The 17,747-nt window shown below is 39.7% G+C and overlaps 1 protein-coding gene across 7 annotated transcripts in view; it reads right to left on the bottom strand.

Moving 5' to 3' along the window:
* The window catches only part of SMG7 (SMG7 nonsense mediated mRNA decay factor), a gene marked incomplete at its 5' end in the record, with an annotated part of 56,049 nt that overhangs the window by 3,137 nt on the left and 35,165 nt on the right, over positions 1 to 17,747 (bottom strand). For 2 of the 7 annotated variants that reach the window (XM_081112751.1, XM_081112754.1), the window contains 14 exons: positions 43 to 188; positions 302 to 472; positions 1,299 to 1,458; positions 1,915 to 1,995; positions 3,906 to 4,055; positions 4,760 to 5,131; positions 5,738 to 6,120; positions 6,664 to 6,808; positions 8,705 to 9,131; positions 10,036 to 10,155; positions 12,356 to 12,416; positions 13,543 to 13,613; positions 14,383 to 14,539; positions 14,814 to 14,976. In XM_081112751.1, the coding sequence (XP_080968877.1) occupies positions 43 to 188; positions 302 to 472; positions 1,299 to 1,458; positions 1,915 to 1,995; positions 3,906 to 4,055; positions 4,760 to 5,131; positions 5,738 to 6,120; positions 6,664 to 6,808; positions 8,705 to 9,131; positions 10,036 to 10,155; positions 12,356 to 12,416; positions 13,543 to 13,613; positions 14,383 to 14,539; positions 14,814 to 14,976 (2,607 nt within the window). The remainder of the gene's footprint in view (positions 1 to 42; positions 189 to 301; positions 473 to 1,298; positions 1,459 to 1,914; positions 1,996 to 3,905; positions 4,056 to 4,759; positions 5,132 to 5,737; positions 6,121 to 6,663; positions 6,809 to 8,704; positions 9,132 to 10,035; positions 10,156 to 12,355; positions 12,417 to 13,542; positions 13,614 to 14,382; positions 14,540 to 14,813; positions 14,977 to 17,747) is intronic. The other 5 variants (XM_081112752.1, XM_081112755.1, XM_081112753.1 and 2 more) reach the window with 3 other exon arrangements.

The raw sequence follows: 17,747 nt of genomic DNA, 5'->3' as shown, positions 1-17,747 counted from the left end.
CAGCAACACTGCTTGTGGTTCTTATTCCTGAAATCCACTCACCTTCAGGCTCTCCATGAGGACAGCAGAGGAATCCTCCACAGAGGGGCCGTGGCCTGTCCAGGTGCCGCTTGGAGTGCTGGTCTGCTGCCAGCTGCTCTCAGAGGATGATGTTGCTGAGAGATAATCAATGCCAAACCCACCCATGGCTAAGGGATGAAAAGAGATTGGAATTCAAGAATATGTTTTATCACTGCCAAAAGCCCCAAACCAGGGAAAGACAGAGTAAAGTTATTCTACTTTTGTAAAGTTTGGGTCTCACCTGGCTTATCAGTTTTCCACCGATCTGCAGCTCTCCTCTCCCTGTTATCTGGAGCCCCAATGGGTCCAAAATTGGAGAATGGAACAGAATTATGGTTGTGTGTTGGAGGGGAGCTTGGCAGGCTGCTTGGGTTAGAGGAATGAGGAGATTGGCTGGCTGGTGTTGAATGATCTATTAAATAATAGCAAAAGAGGACATTCAATAGATAAGCTGTTTCACAAACTTGCCAAGAACTAAAGTTTCCTGTAGATCTGGTCACTTAAATTCTACTAAAAGTAATTAGAGGGTTTTGGAGGAAAGACAAAATAAGGGCCCCCAAAAGGACTCTGCTAGATGTAGGAATCTGTTGCTCTGAACATAAATAACGAGGCACATTCTTTGCCCAAAACAGAATGAAACAAAGCAGGAGACGATTCTGTCAAGTGCACTCACTAATGCAAAACACCTGTTTCACATAAGTACCCATTGGTCTTCTATATGAGAAATATAATTGTCTAACTTTAAGACTTACTATTAAATCAGACTCCATTTATAAAATGGGCATTAAAAAAACCCTCTATTTTAAAAATTAGTTTTCCTGCAAAGAATGTCTGCAAAGAAAACTAAAAAACAGCTGACATCCTTTAGGATATGAAAAAGCCTTAAAGAAATACACACACACACACACACACACACACACACACACACACACACGCGCGCGCGCGCGCCCCATACTGGGAACTGAGCCCACAACCTGGGCATGTGCCTTGATTGGGAATTGAACCTTCACCTCTAATGCTCAACCACTGAGCTACACTGGAGGGGCTGAAAAGGTTTTTTTAATGGCATTTGTTATGTAAACTAACTCATCAGACTTTTTCTCTATTTTCTTTCAGGAGTTACTTAGAAAAAAAAAATCAACACAATATATTTACAATGACAAAATCATTCTAACTCTTAATCAATTTGAGTTTACTGGCAATGCAAGGTCTACCTTTCCTTGAAGACTAGTTAATACCTGAACTGGCAGGAAGTGATGGGGACCACGGAGTCCCTTCAAACAGGGAGTACAGGGATGTTTCCTGGGGGGCCATTGCGGGACTGAGTTCTGCTTTGGAGCTGGTTGTCAGGTTTTTCCCATACACCTCATTGAACACACTGTTATTTGGGTATCTTTCCTGAAAGAAATGACAGTCAAGTTACAGATGCACGTCAAGGAAGGAAAAGTATTTAGAAAATGCCACGTTCAGGTTCACAGATGATTGGGACACCTTAAGCTTTTCTTACGGCAAACTTTTGAAGGCTTTTATTTGTTTCTTTTAGCTTTCCTGTTAATTTCCCTTTGCTTTCCCTCACACTTTTGCTCTATCTATGTAAACCACCGACGTTAAAAAGTATGAATAACGTATTAGGCGAAACAGAGCCCTAAGGATTTCAATATTGAGAAGTCAAAGGATTCAAACCTGTAACATACAAGTCTCTAGTGTACCCAATCAGAGAGAGAGGGGATAAAATAAAGAATCCAAAAGGTGCCAATATATGAAAGAGAAAAGCAGACATACTGAAATAGGACAGGAAGGAACACGGGAGCCCACAATGACAGTGCAAAGAGGGATTCTTCACTGTTTACTCACCTGGTTGAGAGAGAATCCAGTGAGGGACAGGAAAGAGGATGAATGGGACATGAGCTCAGAGGGCTTCTCCAATAAGGATTTCTTCACAGTCCCGGAAAAAAAATGGTAGTTAGACTATGCCTTGCATTTCCTTAATATTAATTTTAAGACACTATAGAGCCCAATGTACTGTAAGCGCATTTGTATCCACCGTAGTGTACAGCATGAGGCTCATAAGATGTGAGTGCAAATCTGTTAAGGCCACGACGTCAGCTCAGTGCCAGTGGCCACAGGGAGTTACAGACTCTCCTCCTCGATCAGGCCCTCTAACCCAGCAGAAATCCTGGCAGAGACCAGTGACCCTGGAAGACTCTCAAGATGCTAAACGGATCTGGCACTGTTTTCTCCCCAAGTTTTTAAAAACACGGACATTAACGACTGAAGAAAAAAAAGCCTTTCAAATCCATTTGACAACAGGTTTTGTGAACATGGTCCTTACACAGCTTTATCAACAGTTGACTAAAGTAGGTTTACAGCAGTGAGTGTGCTAAACACAGAGTTTATTCTTGTATTATTATTAATTATTGTATTATTTTCCATACAAACAACTGTAAACCTACTTTTACCCCACCCTGTACTGAAATACATAGTTGCTAAAGTCAAGCTACAAGAAAGTTATTGTGGGAAAAAAGCTAAATCTCTGATGCTTGCTGTCATTGAATAGTTGATCAACATGCATTTATTAACCACCCACTGCACACAAGTCACTTTCATACACATGATATCATTAACAATGTTAAGTACAGAAAGGGTTATAGTCAAGGTTTTTCTTTAAAAACATGTAACAAATAAACACTAATATGCCCTCCCCAACTGTTCCATGAGCTTCATTTCCTACGGAAGGGGCAAGTGCAATAGGAACAAGGGATCAGGAAGCAGGTAGACAGAGAGGAAGACACTCCCACAAACCCTCCAGCCACCCGTGAAAAGCAGCAAGGCGACATGTAGCGACAGCAGGCCAGCAACTGGGGTTTCCACACCTCTAGGCGCAGTCAGGGCACCACTACTTCAGTTTTCAGGAGATTTTATTTCTAACTTGGGGGGAAGGGGGGGTAGAATGGGAGCTTTCTATGGCCACTCACCAAGCCAAATTCTTAAGGGAACTTCAAGTGCCAGGGACGGCAGCTTGTCACCAGTGCCATTAAGCTTTTATTTCTCCTAGTACAAAAATCAACGTATTTTAATTTTACGTTTTCTTGCCCAATGTCCATGGGGAAGAAAGTAAATCTCAGAACTGTTCCACGTTTTATTAAGATGGGGTGCAGGACAGAAAAAACAACCATAGCACACATCTTTCTTTTACTTCCCCGTCTTGGTAAATGTAAACACTGGCATAGGTACAGCATGATATCCTCTGAAATGCAGACTAGGATCTAGAAGATTTTTTAAAAAGATACAACTAATGAAGTCTTACACTTTATGTCATTGTAGTTATTTATTGCTGTAGTCACTCATTTATGGCACTCTGACGCTTCTTTTTAGCATTCTGTTTATACAATTCTGGGCTCTGATCACGGCTCTTAGTTAACCAAACAGAAAAGAGCCACATAGCATTCAAAAGCATCAGTAAACTGTCTAGAACATATTTCATTTCCTATTTTGAGTTCATGAGAAAAAAATCTCACTATTCTAAATAAGATTAATGACACTGAACATTCCTGGGTCCAGATGGAAGTGCCACTTGAGAAGTAAGTTAAATTTCCAGCATCACAACCTGTGTGCGCCCAGCCCTCAGGATGGTCCTAACAAAGTCACGAATGTAAGGTCTTGGGAACCAGGCCGTCAGAAACATTTTGCTATGTTCTACTACCATTTGAAGGCCAGTTTGGGCCGTTGGGAAATAAACTTTACAATTCTGTAAAAAAGAAAAGCCCCCCAAAAGAAGAAATCACCTATTCTAAAATCTCAGAAAAGCAGCTGGGGTTAGAGCAAGACTTAGGTTAAATACATACAAAGAGGCTTCTTCCAGGGAGAGAGGCGAGAGGCCCCAGCAGAGCTGGGTAAAGATCAGGAGGGTTAGAAAAAATCAGCTCTTCCTCTTCCTCCAAGGCAGCCAGACTCTTTAACAGGTCCGGAGGAAGCAGAGGGGAGCCCTTGGGGTCCTAGTGACAGAAAGGAGCACAGTGAGAGGCCATAGGGATGACTAAAGCACAAAGGAGCAGAGCCATGACTGGGGGATGAAGTCATTAATCGTGAAGCAGGATTATGCAAAGGAAAGGGCTCTGAAACACAAAAGCAAACTGACACAGAGTGGGCGACAAAGATCAAGACAATACAAAGAAGCAAATAGTGATGGAGCAGAAAGTAAAAGGTAAAAGTGGCTCATGAGTCAAACTGTAAAGGAGCAAAGTGACTAACTTACCTTGTGCTAATGACCAACTTACAAACACATCCCTGTGTCTCAGGAATAGGAAGGGCAAGGAAGGGGAACTCCACTATTAAAGATAACTGGCTGACTATTTCTCTCAGAAAGCACTTCGTTTAAATGTGCAGTGAACTATTTTTAAACTTAGATGATTCAGCCCAACGCAGGGAGCTGTCTCCGAATTCTCTAACATGCGGGTTAGAGTCCCGCACATGACATTTTTGCCAGACTGTCAAGTTTAAACTCAATAACAGGACCCTTCAGCTCCTCAAATCCAACATACTGTGCAACTGTGAAGAGACCAGGTGCTGTGCCCACTGCCCAGTAGCATTCTGTGACACTTATGCATCAGTGACCTTTAGAAACAGCTACTGGGAAATTCAAAATATTTGCAGCCCAAGACCTCTCCCTCAAGTGCCTGTGACAGGAAAGGACACACACCTCAAAGGGCATCCTGGGCACAGGATCCTGCTCTGGACGGAAGACTCCTGGTGGCCGCTTGCCCCTGCGGTCCATATTTGCTTGCTGAGCCATCACAGCTCTGTTATCAGCCATGCTGTAGGAAGAGTCCCAGTAGAATTCTGGGACCTTGACTTCTGAGTGATTGTGGTTATATGGCTCCATGGGAAAAGGCTTCATTTTTTTCTCCAGAGGCTGCTGCTGCATTACAGGAGATTGCAATGACGGCTCAAACAGTTTTATGGGATCTTGGGTCTGAAGGTAGTAGGGCTGTTTCACAGGCATGATTTTCCCTAATGGGCCTTGAACCTGAGGGGGATTCCACAGCTGTTTGGAGGCATCTGCCTGCTGATACTGAAAAAGAGAAGCCTGTCATCAGAATGAGGATGAAACACAATGTTTCTGACACTCAGTGCTCAGGAATCACAGAATGCACTTGGTTTCACAATCAACACCACTCTCGGCAATGCAGCGCTTTCCTCTACCATTCAGGTTTTTCAATACACAGAAAGCCATCTAGGTACAGATTATGGACACTGAATTCATAGTCGCTCTTTCAATTCAATCATTTAAGAGGTTTAGTGAGTGTGTCTGTCTCCCTCCAGTTTCAAGTGCTATGTGGAGGGCAATATTTAAGGTTGGTGTCACAGCTTTCTTAACATCTCATCAAGATTATGATTCTACTTCCCTTCTATAGTTTATGTTCACACAGGAAACAATTATTTCTAGAAAATACTTTCCAATAAAACTAACAAGTAGTAGCAGCAAAGAATAGTAGTTAAGACCTACTATCTTTTACAAAAGTGGAAAGGAAAACATTTACACTTTCCTAATCAGCAAAGAGAATACTTTTATATTCTCATCATCATGACAAGTCTAAGGGGTGTATGAGAGCATAGCTAGCATTTCCAAATAACTGAATACTGACGAACTTCAGCTGGACGGTACAATGTCACCTACCTGCTGGAACCCAGAGTGGTGAGGAGGGCTTTTCCCCAAAGCTGGCACGGCTTTTGTAGGGGATTGTTGTTGCTGAGCTAGAGCTTGAACCTGCAACTGGCTTGTAGACTGTGCTGTTGGCTGAGCTGGTAGAGATGTAAGGGGTTGCTGGGAAGGTGGCTGTGGTTGTTGAGGTCCCTGGTTCATTGGCCCTGGTCCAGAGGGCCGTTGCTGGCTGTAAGGAATGTGGGACTGTTTCCCAGCTTGCACCTGGTTTCCTGCTGGAGAGTGAGCTGTAGGCTGAAGAAAGGTTCCTGGGACAGAAACACCAGCTGGGAAGGTGTAACCTGAGCCCATAGGAAATGCCACAGGAGGGGAAATAACATATGCTGGGGGCGGGAACCCTTTAAAACAAAAGAACACAGCTTTAGTTCTAAAGAAACTTAGCAAAAAAAAAAAAAAAGGCAAAAGTAAGTCATTTGGGTTGGGATAAGATGGGGAAGGGGTCTTCTCATAAGTTCTAAAAGATAGGGGTCAACCATCAAGACTGATCAAATGAAAATCTTTAATTTCATTTCAAAAATTAAACATAGACTACTGACTGCTACTTCTATCCACTTAAGTGGAGTGTTCTAAACATCATGTTTAGTGACAGGAATTCCTTCATAACAAACCTGCCCTTGTATATAAACTACCAGAGAAATGGCTCCAAAATAATTTCATAAGCATTAGGGAAAACATAACTTCCTTCTACCTTTTTAAAAAAATAAATATATATATATATATTTATTGTTGATAGTATTACAGATGTCTCCCACTTTACCTTCCTTCCTCCTACCTTTAACACTATAGTTAGTAATGTCACTCCAATAGAGTATGAATTACTCAATGAATGAATAGAAACTCCTACACAGAGGTATTAAGTAGAAGTTACAAAGCATATTTACCTGGCCGGCTAGGAAGAGGCGGGAAGGCTCCAGGGTGGTGAATGGGGATGAACTGGGAATTACTTGCTTGACTTGGGGTTTGAGTGACAGGTGTTTTCCTGGCTTCAGACACTGGAGTCTTTCTTAGTTCTGTCTGGGATTTTACCTGTGACCAACAGAAGCAAAACTATAATAATCTGAAACTCAAATGTGTCAGAAAGAAGCATCTACTCTAGGAAAGCACGTAAAACACCACTACGTCAAAAAAAAAAAAAAGTATATGCTGAAGATTAAATTACAAAGAGGAAATGAAAGTAGGCGATTTAACTGCCAATTAAGATACACATGCCTTCATTTTATTCATATAATTACTTTGCCCTCACAAAATCATAAAAATATTAAATATGGAAAGGACATGAGAGCTCCTTTGTTTTACAAATGAGACACCCAATGCCAACAGGTTAAAAGCTTGCCTATGATCTTAAGTTGCCTGTTACAGGTTCCAGGGCCCTTTATGAATTACTCTAATTCATTAAATAACTTACATAAACTACAAATTAATGATGACCCACTTTGGTCTTCAGTTTAATTTCATCTGGGCAGCCTTAAGGGTGAGGCATTCACCCTCCACCTTGCACCTTACCACCCTTCAGAATAGATAGGATACTTTCTAAAGAACAGGCCCTGAGTCCTGCACATGGAGAAGAGGTGGATGCCCCAGGCACTGCTCAAGATGAGTAAAAGGGGGGGTGGGGGTGGTGGTGGTGGTGGTGGTGGTGTCAGTCGGGGGGGGGGGAAAGGAGACATATGTAAAACTTTAGACTAAATAAATAAATAAATAAATAAATGATGAGTAAAAGGCGGGAAAACAGGTACCGTTTACAGAAAACTTAGGATGAGGTACAGAGGGTGGTGATCCACTGACTGCTACTAGGCTCTCTTTACTCATCTACAGGCAGATGTAAGAGGGATGAGAGATCAGGAAGAGATTTTATTTCTACTGAACTGTGCTGGGAAGCAGTTATAGAGAATGGAGGCAGAGCAGGCAGGAAATGCTGGGCTCTATCCCTAAAGCACTGAGACCTCAGTTTTATAGTTCATTTGGGTTTCCCCTTACCTTTCGACTGCACCTGTCTTTCTCTATTTCTTTTCTTAATTTCTACCATGTTTTTTCTTCCCCCCGCCCTAATAATCTTAAAATGGAACTATTATATTCTTATTTCTCTCTTTCCCTCCCCGGCAAAAATCCTGCAAGAGAAACACATTGAAGGCAGTTTATTTGCAAGAGGCCTCCAATAATGTAAGGTTCCTCATGCCTACTACCAACGAATATATTTGCCAAAATATGTTAACAAAACAAATGGCATTTACTCAAACATTAATGGTACTAATAAAACCAGTACAAAGACCCCTTTCCTTTTATATAAAGTAATCTGTACCGCTTTGGAAAGGTATTAAAACAAACATACACCCCAAAGATGCAAATAACTGAGCAGTGTTTCTCTTTTCCCAGCAGGAGACTTGGGTTCTTGCTTTACAAATTCCCATGGCCAGGGTAACATGAAGTGCTAATAATGCTACTGGCTGCGACGGGTATAAATGTCAAGGAAAAGAGCTTCATCTTCATCTTTTATCTTGTACAGTGACTCTAAAAAAAAACACCACCTATACCAGCCTTACTCTACCTTTAGTTCTATTGGATCTATCAAAGGCCCCCAATTTCTCACTACAGCATTAACAAATGGCAATTATATTTTCAAAAGAAAATGTAAGTTTTTGTCGAACTGACAACTCTGCAACTGGTCATTTCAAACAATGTAAGTTGAACAAAACTGATAAACATGTCAAACAAGTTAAGACTCTTTCACTCATATGATAATTCCCAAGGGTCAATGAAGTAACCACCTACCACAGCTCTTTACAAGACTTACTATGAAGCATTTGAAGAATGCATTCAAGCTTCTAGAATAGCCAATTTTCAAGGCTTTTAGGAACAAAATGAAAAATCTTGCCTTTTGTGTGAGCCTTCCTCTACCTGCTTTATAGTGCAAATACAGCTTACCTGCACTGCCACATTCTGCTTTCCTGTTTCCTGTAACTTTTCTAAGGTGCATTTCTTGGGTTCTGTTTTCCTCTTGTTGTTGTCCTTCTTTCCATCATTCTTAGTTACAGTTATTCCTTTGCTATAGTCCCTTCTCACCTCTTTGGGAGGAAAACTTCTTCCTTGGTCTCTGTTCACTTCTCGTAGCTTAATGTTCTCTTTGAAGGTGACCACTGGTTTCTCTCCCGTGTCACAGTTGTTGCTTAGATTTCGGCCCGTAGACAGCACCGATTTCAGTCCTGGATTCCCGTTCTCAGCCAGTGACTCTATTATGGATGCTTCTTGCAGAATAAGGTTCTCTTTGGCTTCACTGGGGTCTTCCAGTATTAACTCTGGGATTTCTGTGATAAACAATAATTTCCCTACCTCATTTTCACACTGAATCAGCCTAAAAAAGTAAAAATAAATCCATATATGAAAAACACAAACCTAAAAAACAGTACAACTGAATTGTGTATGGATCCAACAGTCAAGATTCCCAGCCCTAAAAACTTGGAAACAGCAGGAAATAACAATGTGGATTCAGGTAACACAAAAAGTAGTTATGTAGAGACTCAGATTCTCATTATCATATTCAACACAACAACACATATCCGTGCCCTTTTAATGTTCTCCAATAATTGCAGCAATTAAAAATACTGAGCATGTTTTAAACATAGGTACTAGATTAGGCCCTTGAAGTAGCTATTTATAACTCTAATTTTATAGGTGTGAAAACTAAGCTAAGAGGTAGTAAGTTCACTCAAACATGCAACCACTTTAAATGCTACAGTATGACAGGAACCTCAATACAAAATGACTATGAAATAGTGACCGCCTTTGGAAAGGTTATAATCAAGCAGAGGATCCCAACGACATAGACCTGGGGAAGTGGCAGAATTAGAAGCTGAATTTAAATGGATCTTACTCTAAGACCTGTGCCCTCCACTACACCAACTACCCTATGTGCTTTGTATTTAATAAGCCAGTAGCTCCATCCTGGCCTGTTCAGATTGAAACTCATCACCATGGCCCTGTCAATCAATACCAAACACCATAACTGTGAATGTACAACTTAGATTTACATAAATGTTTATGAATTAGAGCAGAAGCTCATGATAAACAGGGGGTGAGGCCAATTCCTCTACAAATAGGTAGGTAATGGGGAGAAGAGAGATTTAAGAGTATAATGATCACCAGGGTTATAATTTGTTATGTTACCATCATTTTGTCTTCTGAGTTTATATATAATCAGTAGCATTATACCAAAGACTAAAACATAGGTGGCTGTGTATGTGTGTTTGATGAAATACCTTGGCTGGTTATCCGCGATCCATTTGCCTATAGAGATCAAGCGCTGCTGCCGTATTTGTCGTTGCTGACCTTCTTTGTCTCCTGTAATACCTTGGTGGCCTTTGGAAAAGTCCAAGTTCCTAAAATTAATATAAGCAAGTTATAAAAGATATTTCCCAGGCAACCAAATGCATCTACTTAACTGAAATGGCTTCAGATTGTTCCATACAGGTTAACTATTTGATGTAATTAACTACATTTGTTTTAATTTATATTCCCAAAGATTTTAAATCCAATGAAGCAAAGCAGAAAACACACTACGGAAAGAATTAGAGTGCAGAGTGAAAAAGGAGAGTTAGTTCCTTCTGATAAGCTCTGAAAGGTTTCACATGGCTGGTATCGGAGCTGGAGCGTGACTAGTTATGAGAGAGCACTTACAGATTGGTAAAGGAAGGACGAAGAGGAAGAGGAAATGTTCTAGGAATAGCATGAAAAGTTTTGGAGGAATAAAAACACAGAGCTATTCAAGAAGATAACAGAGTGAGTGTAGAGTATATATAGGTAGGTATTAGTGGAGAGGAGGGTGTAAGTGGAAAATAAGGCTGAAAACTTACACTGCATAGTGACAGAAAATATGCTGAACAACTAAGCATTTGGACAGCAAGCCACCTGAACTGTTTCTATATTAGAGTAAAGGGCATCATCAGGTCTACACTTTAAAAATACAATGTGGAAACAGGGTAGAAATAAACTATAGAAAGAGAGGGACTCTAAGTAGGGAAGGTAATTAGGAAACTTTCTTACCCCAGGTAAATGGTGATAAAAGCCTGAACTATGAGGAAATAAATGGGAGGAGTTGTATCTAAAAGGCATTTTGGACACAGAATTACAAAGATTTGGTGAGAAAGATTAACAGAAATAAGAACTGTTTATGTAGTTGGACAAAGGCATACAGATAAATTTAGAAAGATCATATTTTACTGACCAAACAGGAAAATACTAGCTCATTTTTGGTCATGTCAAAGTTTAAAATTGCTAGAAATATGAGTCTAAACTCTACAAGAAGTCAGAACTGAAAATTTTGGTCTTAGTATCCTGGAGGTAAAAGCTCAAGACAAAAGGATGGATTTGATCACCCGGAAGAATGTAGAGTGGGAAGGAAAGGGCAAGGGAAGAACCCTTGAGAATACCAATATTCCAAGGCATGTAATACAAAAGAAAGAATGCAACTGAGCCTCTTAAGGGTAGAAGGAGAAGAACGACGATCCAGAGCTAAGAGAAAGAAGGTTTCATGAAGGAAGGGGACCAACAGACTCAATGATAAAAAAAATTATATAGGATGAAAATTATACAGAACTCAATACAACTTGCTAACTAGGAGAGAGAGCACTGAGTTTACAGTTGCAGTAGGCTGAGAAATAATTGGCTGTGAAGCAGGTCAGCAAGACTAGTACACACTACTCTTAGAAGTTTAATGATGAAGAGAAAGCTGAGGTTGTGATTTTTACTTTTTTTTTTTTTTTTAATTCTCATCCAAGGATATGTTTATTGATTTTTAGAGAGGAAGAGAGAGACAGACATCAATTCGAGAGGGACCCACTGATTGATTCAGTTGCCTCTCATACGTTTCCTGACCTAAGAACAAACCCACAACCTAGGCATGTACCCTGACCAGGAATTGAACCTGCAATCTTTTGGTGCATGGGGCAGCGCTCTAACCAACTGAACCACCCGGCCAAGACACAAATTTTATTTTTTTTAGAAAGAATAGGGCATACTTAAATGCTACTAGGCCAAAAGGAAGCAATTGGTTGTTAAAAAATAAGATAACTGAAAATACAATGCAGAGAGAGATGGATAGATGGAACAAGGTTCTTGGGAAGGTAGGAAAGGATGAGATCAAGGACACAGATGAAAGGGCTAGACTTGAAAAGGAGTAAGAAGTTATTCCTCTGAAAGAGAAGGAACAGAGACAAAATGACTGGGAAAACAGAGTGCTTTATTCTTATTTTAATATGAAATATGTCAAGCAATACCCGTTGGTTTCCATTTTGAGACTTTCCCTCTGATTTCAAGGAAAGTATAAAAGGAAATAAGTATCACTTGGAAGAAGCAATTCTCTTTCCTTTCCTCCATATTTTTTAAGCACTTAGTATTGGTATTACATAGGCATTAAAGGCACAACATATACAAATCCATTTTACATCAAAACTTTGACTCTCAGTTGCCGTTAGGAAAAGCTAAGAAAGATCAAGAGCTTCCATAACCAAGCCCGACTCCTGATAATTTTAATACGGCAACCACTAGCAATGAACTCCGCCTCCTCCAGCTGCCACCCACCTGAAAGAAGGTCTCAAAGCCAAGAATCCTTGTAACTCAAACTCCTCTGGAAGTGGTGTAGCTAGAGAAGGGTAGAAATCAAGATTTGTAAACATTTTAATTAAAATTCTGTTGTTTAGCAGAATACTGCTAAGTGGAAAAACAAAGTCTCTGGAGAAACTATAGGCTATTCATAGTGCCCTGCTCTTCTTTATAGTAACTTACCTGTCAAAGCCCTGCATGTTGCCTTTGGGCCCTGTGCACTACCCTAACATTCACTTATACCCAGTGCTGAGTTGCAGTATGATGCCTTTTTTCCCCTCAGCAGTCTTAAAATTTCACAGCCTCAGATGCAGTAATCCCAAAATATTGAATAATAAAATTGACATCATCTGGGAGCTCGTAAGAAATGTAGAATCTTGGGCACTATCCCAAATCTACTGAATCATAAACTACATTTTCAATAAGGTCCCAGGAGATTCATTTGCAAATTAATGTTTGAGGAGCATAGATCGAATGGAAGAAATATAATCAGAAAGAAGTCAACTACCGATTGTTCAGTGTAAAATTATTTATAACGGGGAAATTTTTAAAGCAAATAGACAATGATTAAATAGATTATGGCATATCCATAGTATGGACTATTATGCAGCCAGTAAAAATCATGTTTCAAAATGTTTAAATGACAAAGCTTTTGCTAACAATATAATGTTAAACTTAAAAAGCAAGTACAAAGCTGAATTTGACACCAAACACATGCAGGCTGTGTATGCACACATACAAAAAGGCCCGTAGAAAACACACATCCCGTATCGCTGTGTGAGAGAACCATAGGTGACCTGTGTTCTTACATTTGTATGTCTGAAATGTTTCATGGTAAGTAGGCATTACTCTGAAAGAGTAATGCTGTTTACATTAGTTTTTTGTGGGTTTTTTTTTTTTTTTAAATTATAAGAATGAGGAGGATGGATGGGAAGGATTTGCAAGTACTGCACTCTCTGGGCTCCTGTTCAGATGCAGCTAAATAGGAAAACAAGCTGCTGGAAGAACATCACCTCTACTTCCACCCACTCAATCGGGATAGAGTTCAAAGTCACTTCTAATATATTAAATTTAATATCAAACACAAATCTGCTTTTCTGTGTCCTTAAGCCCACCATCAGTGATGGAGAACAATGTCGACAGCACAAGGCTGAGGTTGCTCTTACCATTAGTACTTGAAAGATCCTCTTCATGGGGATGGAAACTATTTAGAAGAGAAATCAGCCAGGGCCAAATGCTGAAAATGAAAGTGATAGTGCACATTTTATTTTCACACAAGAGAAACCAGAACACTAATAAGCCATGAAAGTGTTCTCTCGAGGACCTAGACTTCATGCATTTTTCTCCTTGCTTCAGCATTTTAAAGACTGTATGACTCCTAAAACATATTTTCAAAGATGTCTAGATGAAAGATACACCAGAGTGTTAAATTTCCATGAGATACTACTGCAGATGTTTCCCAGGCACCTTCATTTGTCACTCTAAAACCAATAGTTCCTAAGAACTGTCAGAATTATTCTGAGTAGATTAGAGAGAAAATGGCGATGACCAAAATACTCTATGCTTAAAACAAACAGATATCTCAAATTGGGCGTTACTATAAGGCAACACAAAACAGGTTATGTATAGAAAATAATGGAAAGAAGTAAAAAATCTCTTCCTTTTAATTCCTAAACAAAAAATTGGAGCATACTGTAGTGGATAAGAAACAAACTGGTTTTATCTCCATTTCACTTTGGAATGTGAAAAATGCCACTTCCCCAGGATGGCAACCAAGGACAGGGGGAACAAAAAGTCAGAAATCCTTAAGATTGTGCCTCACATGAAGAATTCAAACAAATAAAGGGAAAGCATATAAAGAGGTCTTCAGTTCAATTTCCAAAGAGTGGGTGGGAAATACAGCCTTCCATTGTTCAAATGTTGTGTTTTCTAAGGTGGTTTCAGCATATCTTTGAATATCAAACAAACAAAGCACAAAAGCTGACACGAAACTCCAAGATACTCACTACTGTCTTTCATCCACCACCGCCTCCTGGAAGACCCTGGGTCTGAGTCTCAGCCAGTCCATGGAGACCTTGACTGCAGGAAGGGGATAGGCATTGTGGGATTCCTCCTGAGACTTGTTCTGGAGAGGACACTTGCACAGGATGCCAAGAAAAGACACTCAAAAGGAAAAATGTATACAGAAAGCATAAGATATTTGAAACTGTGTTATCAGTCTCTCAGCTTCTTTCTAAAAGGGCATTTTCTTTCCCCAGTTAAAAATTGTTACAGATACATTGAAGATGGATGTCAGCAGATAAGGAACAGAATTTAGAGTACAGGCCTCTTGATTCAATATTAAGACATACAAGACACTTCTTTATATAGCACTAATGCTTTATGATGAAAAGGCCAAAGAAGATGGAACAGAAAGTTAAAACGATTTAATACTTACTAAAGAGGGCCAGCAACTGTGTCCAACACAGCTGCTCATCTTGGCTGTAACTATGCTGTTCTGTTTCATTGCTAAAGTCACGAAGGTGATGAAGTTGAAACAGGTTAATGACAGTGACGTGAACTAACTGCTGAGAGTTGAAAGCTTTTTGAAAGAGCAGCCTCTGTAAAAGAAGATAGGGAACACTGCATATACTATTATCGAGAACAGGAGCCATCTCCAACACAAGAATTAAACTGTCTGAATTTAGAGCCACATGGGTTACAGTAAATTACAGATAAGTAAACGTTCACTTTTAATCTCAGTATTTTAATCGAGTCTAATGTGGTCTGATGTTTCTCATGCTGACCATTCATCTTGAAAAAAATTAACCCAGACACCACTGAACTGTTTTTCACAAGTTTTCGGTATCCATCAATAAATTCACATGCCTTCCATCCATTAGAAGCTGTTTTATAAGAGATGCATACACACTAAAATTATCAAATTGGGACCAATGACTAAAAAGTACATGCATACAGTGAGAAACAAAATTTCAAATAAAGAGACTCAAAACACATGTTTTTGAACTCTTGGTACATAATGTATGACTTCCAAAATTTATTATAAAATTTACTCTTTCAAAGGCCTGACATACATAAAGAAGCTTACTTATAAATGAGGTACATAGCAAGAACATACTTTGGAACACGGGGCAAATGATATCTAAAGCCATCATTAATATATTACAGGTACTTCTACAAATTATCACACTGACACTTCCCCCTATAAGGAAGGTACATCCATGACCTTCATTATCAACTTCTTTTACTTAATAACCATGTGTTCACAAAGACGTGCTAACCAGCACTATAAGGAAGAATTCACCTCTATGCACTCAGCTGGTGGCCTCACAAGCTCCTAACAAAGTTGATAACAAAGATGATATCCTGGCTTCACCCTACATTTTAGCTACAGCCAACCTGTCTCTGTCCCCAAGGAAAATTAGTGCAGACAATGGGGACTCACTGCCTTATGATGGGAAACAGATACAAAATAAGATCTATAATTCATTAGCAAGACCTTTCATATGATCATTGGAGAAAAACACAATTCCATTCCACTTTAACTCTACTCTCCCTATCAGATCTCTCAGCCTCCTTGCCATCTGTCACTCCCATATATAAATCTAGAATGCTCACTTCTTTCTCAAAGGCCTTAAGCATTTTCCTTTCCTTTCCTGAAAATGTCTTGAAATCCTAGCTCTCCTCCAAAATCCTCCCACAAAATTTTCAATCTCTGCATCCAGCCTTTACACAAATGCATGATACTGGCATAAAATGAGAATATTAATTTGTATTTTTCAAAAAGCATTTTTTCTTACTATTACAATATAGCAATGTGGCGTTCATTTTAGAAGGCAATGTCCTATGTTACAGAATCCTAACCCTTTAAAGGGCTTTCTAGTGTAGGCACAGAAGCATTGATGCATATGGTGTACCCTGGTAATAGCAAATATAAGATTAAGTTCATAAGGGCACAGACTTTGTCTTGTTCTCTCCTCTGTATCTCCAAAGGCCTAGAAAAGTGTACAGCACACAACAGGTACTCAATAAATACTTAGTGAAGGAATAATTCACACCTTTGGAAGTCAATGTGTAATTATTCAATTGTACTTTTGTAAAACTTAGATTGTACTGAAGTAAGCAGAGTCTTCCCTGGACAAAATCAGATAGGAACAGACATATTGCTACTGAAAGATACTTTCAACAGCAATTGAGGAAAACACTGAATTAAATACCATTAATAAACAGCATACATTTGACAGATACAAAAAGCCTTATATCTCAGTTCCTAAATTCCAGGCCTTTTAATCCTTCAATGAACCTCAACTTGGTAAATGTTTCTCAGTAGCTAAAGATTGCTAGTTAGACAGATATACTGAAGTTTACATTGTTATCTACAAACTAGAGGCCCGGTGCACAAATTTGTGCATGGGTGGGGTCTGGCCGGCTGGCCCCGATTGGGGCTGATCACAGAGGGCCGGCCAGGGGGAGGGGATGCGGGAGGTTGGCTGGCCGGCCGGGATTGGGATGGGTGGGGGGGTCGGGGCTGGCTGGGAGAAGGGGCCGTGGGTAGGCAGCCCTGCTCCCTGGTCAAACTACCCGTCGAACCCCTAGTTGAGGGGACAATTTGCATATTAGCCTTTTATTAAATAGGATACTTTAAAATACTTTTGAATATTTACTCAACTATGCTAGAATTTCACTCCACAATGTTCTTCTGACATTTTAGTACTGGGTAAGTTTTAAAATAGATCTGCCTCATCCTGTGTTTAATTTTAGAGTGTAGGAATGATACTTCGCAATTGCCCACACACTCCCACCAGAACTTCACATACAGAATTATATATTTGAAGAGAATATTAGTGTTTGAGGTTGAACCAAATGCAAAACTGACTAAACTCTAGACTAGAATAACTTACATGGAGAGGATTTCATTAAGGTAGGTTCCACACCCTCCCCATTTGGGGAGTGTATCTTTCATAGAACAAGAGAGCTAGAAGTAATCTCAAGAGGTCATCTTGTCCAATCCCGATACATAACAGGACTACATCTACACCATCCAAGAAGATAGCTGTCAATCTGACTTTTAAGTTCTCAAAAGAGAGTCCTCAGCAACACCCTACATATCTCTACTCAAATTCTAAGATTGAATTTTAGTTCTGACTCCAGGAAAGACAAAGATATGTTATCTTAAAATAATCTTTCATATATCTGAAAACCTATAATGAAGCTATTGAGACTTGTTTGTTCTTTCCAGGCTGAATAGCTGAGGGCATTACAAAGCAAGTTGTTGCTTTCATGCACCCCCCTCTATAAATCATGGACTAAGTCTACATATGCCACCACTAAGAGATGCAGAAAACTGCAAGGGACTCTTATTTTAGAAGCT

The sequence above is a fragment of the Myotis nattereri genome (assembly GCF_964212035.1).
Source record: "Myotis nattereri genome assembly, chromosome: 18".
NCBI classification, from domain to species: Eukaryota; Metazoa; Chordata; class Mammalia; order Chiroptera; family Vespertilionidae; genus Myotis; species Myotis nattereri.
This window is presented reverse-complemented; position numbering and strand designations above follow the sequence as displayed.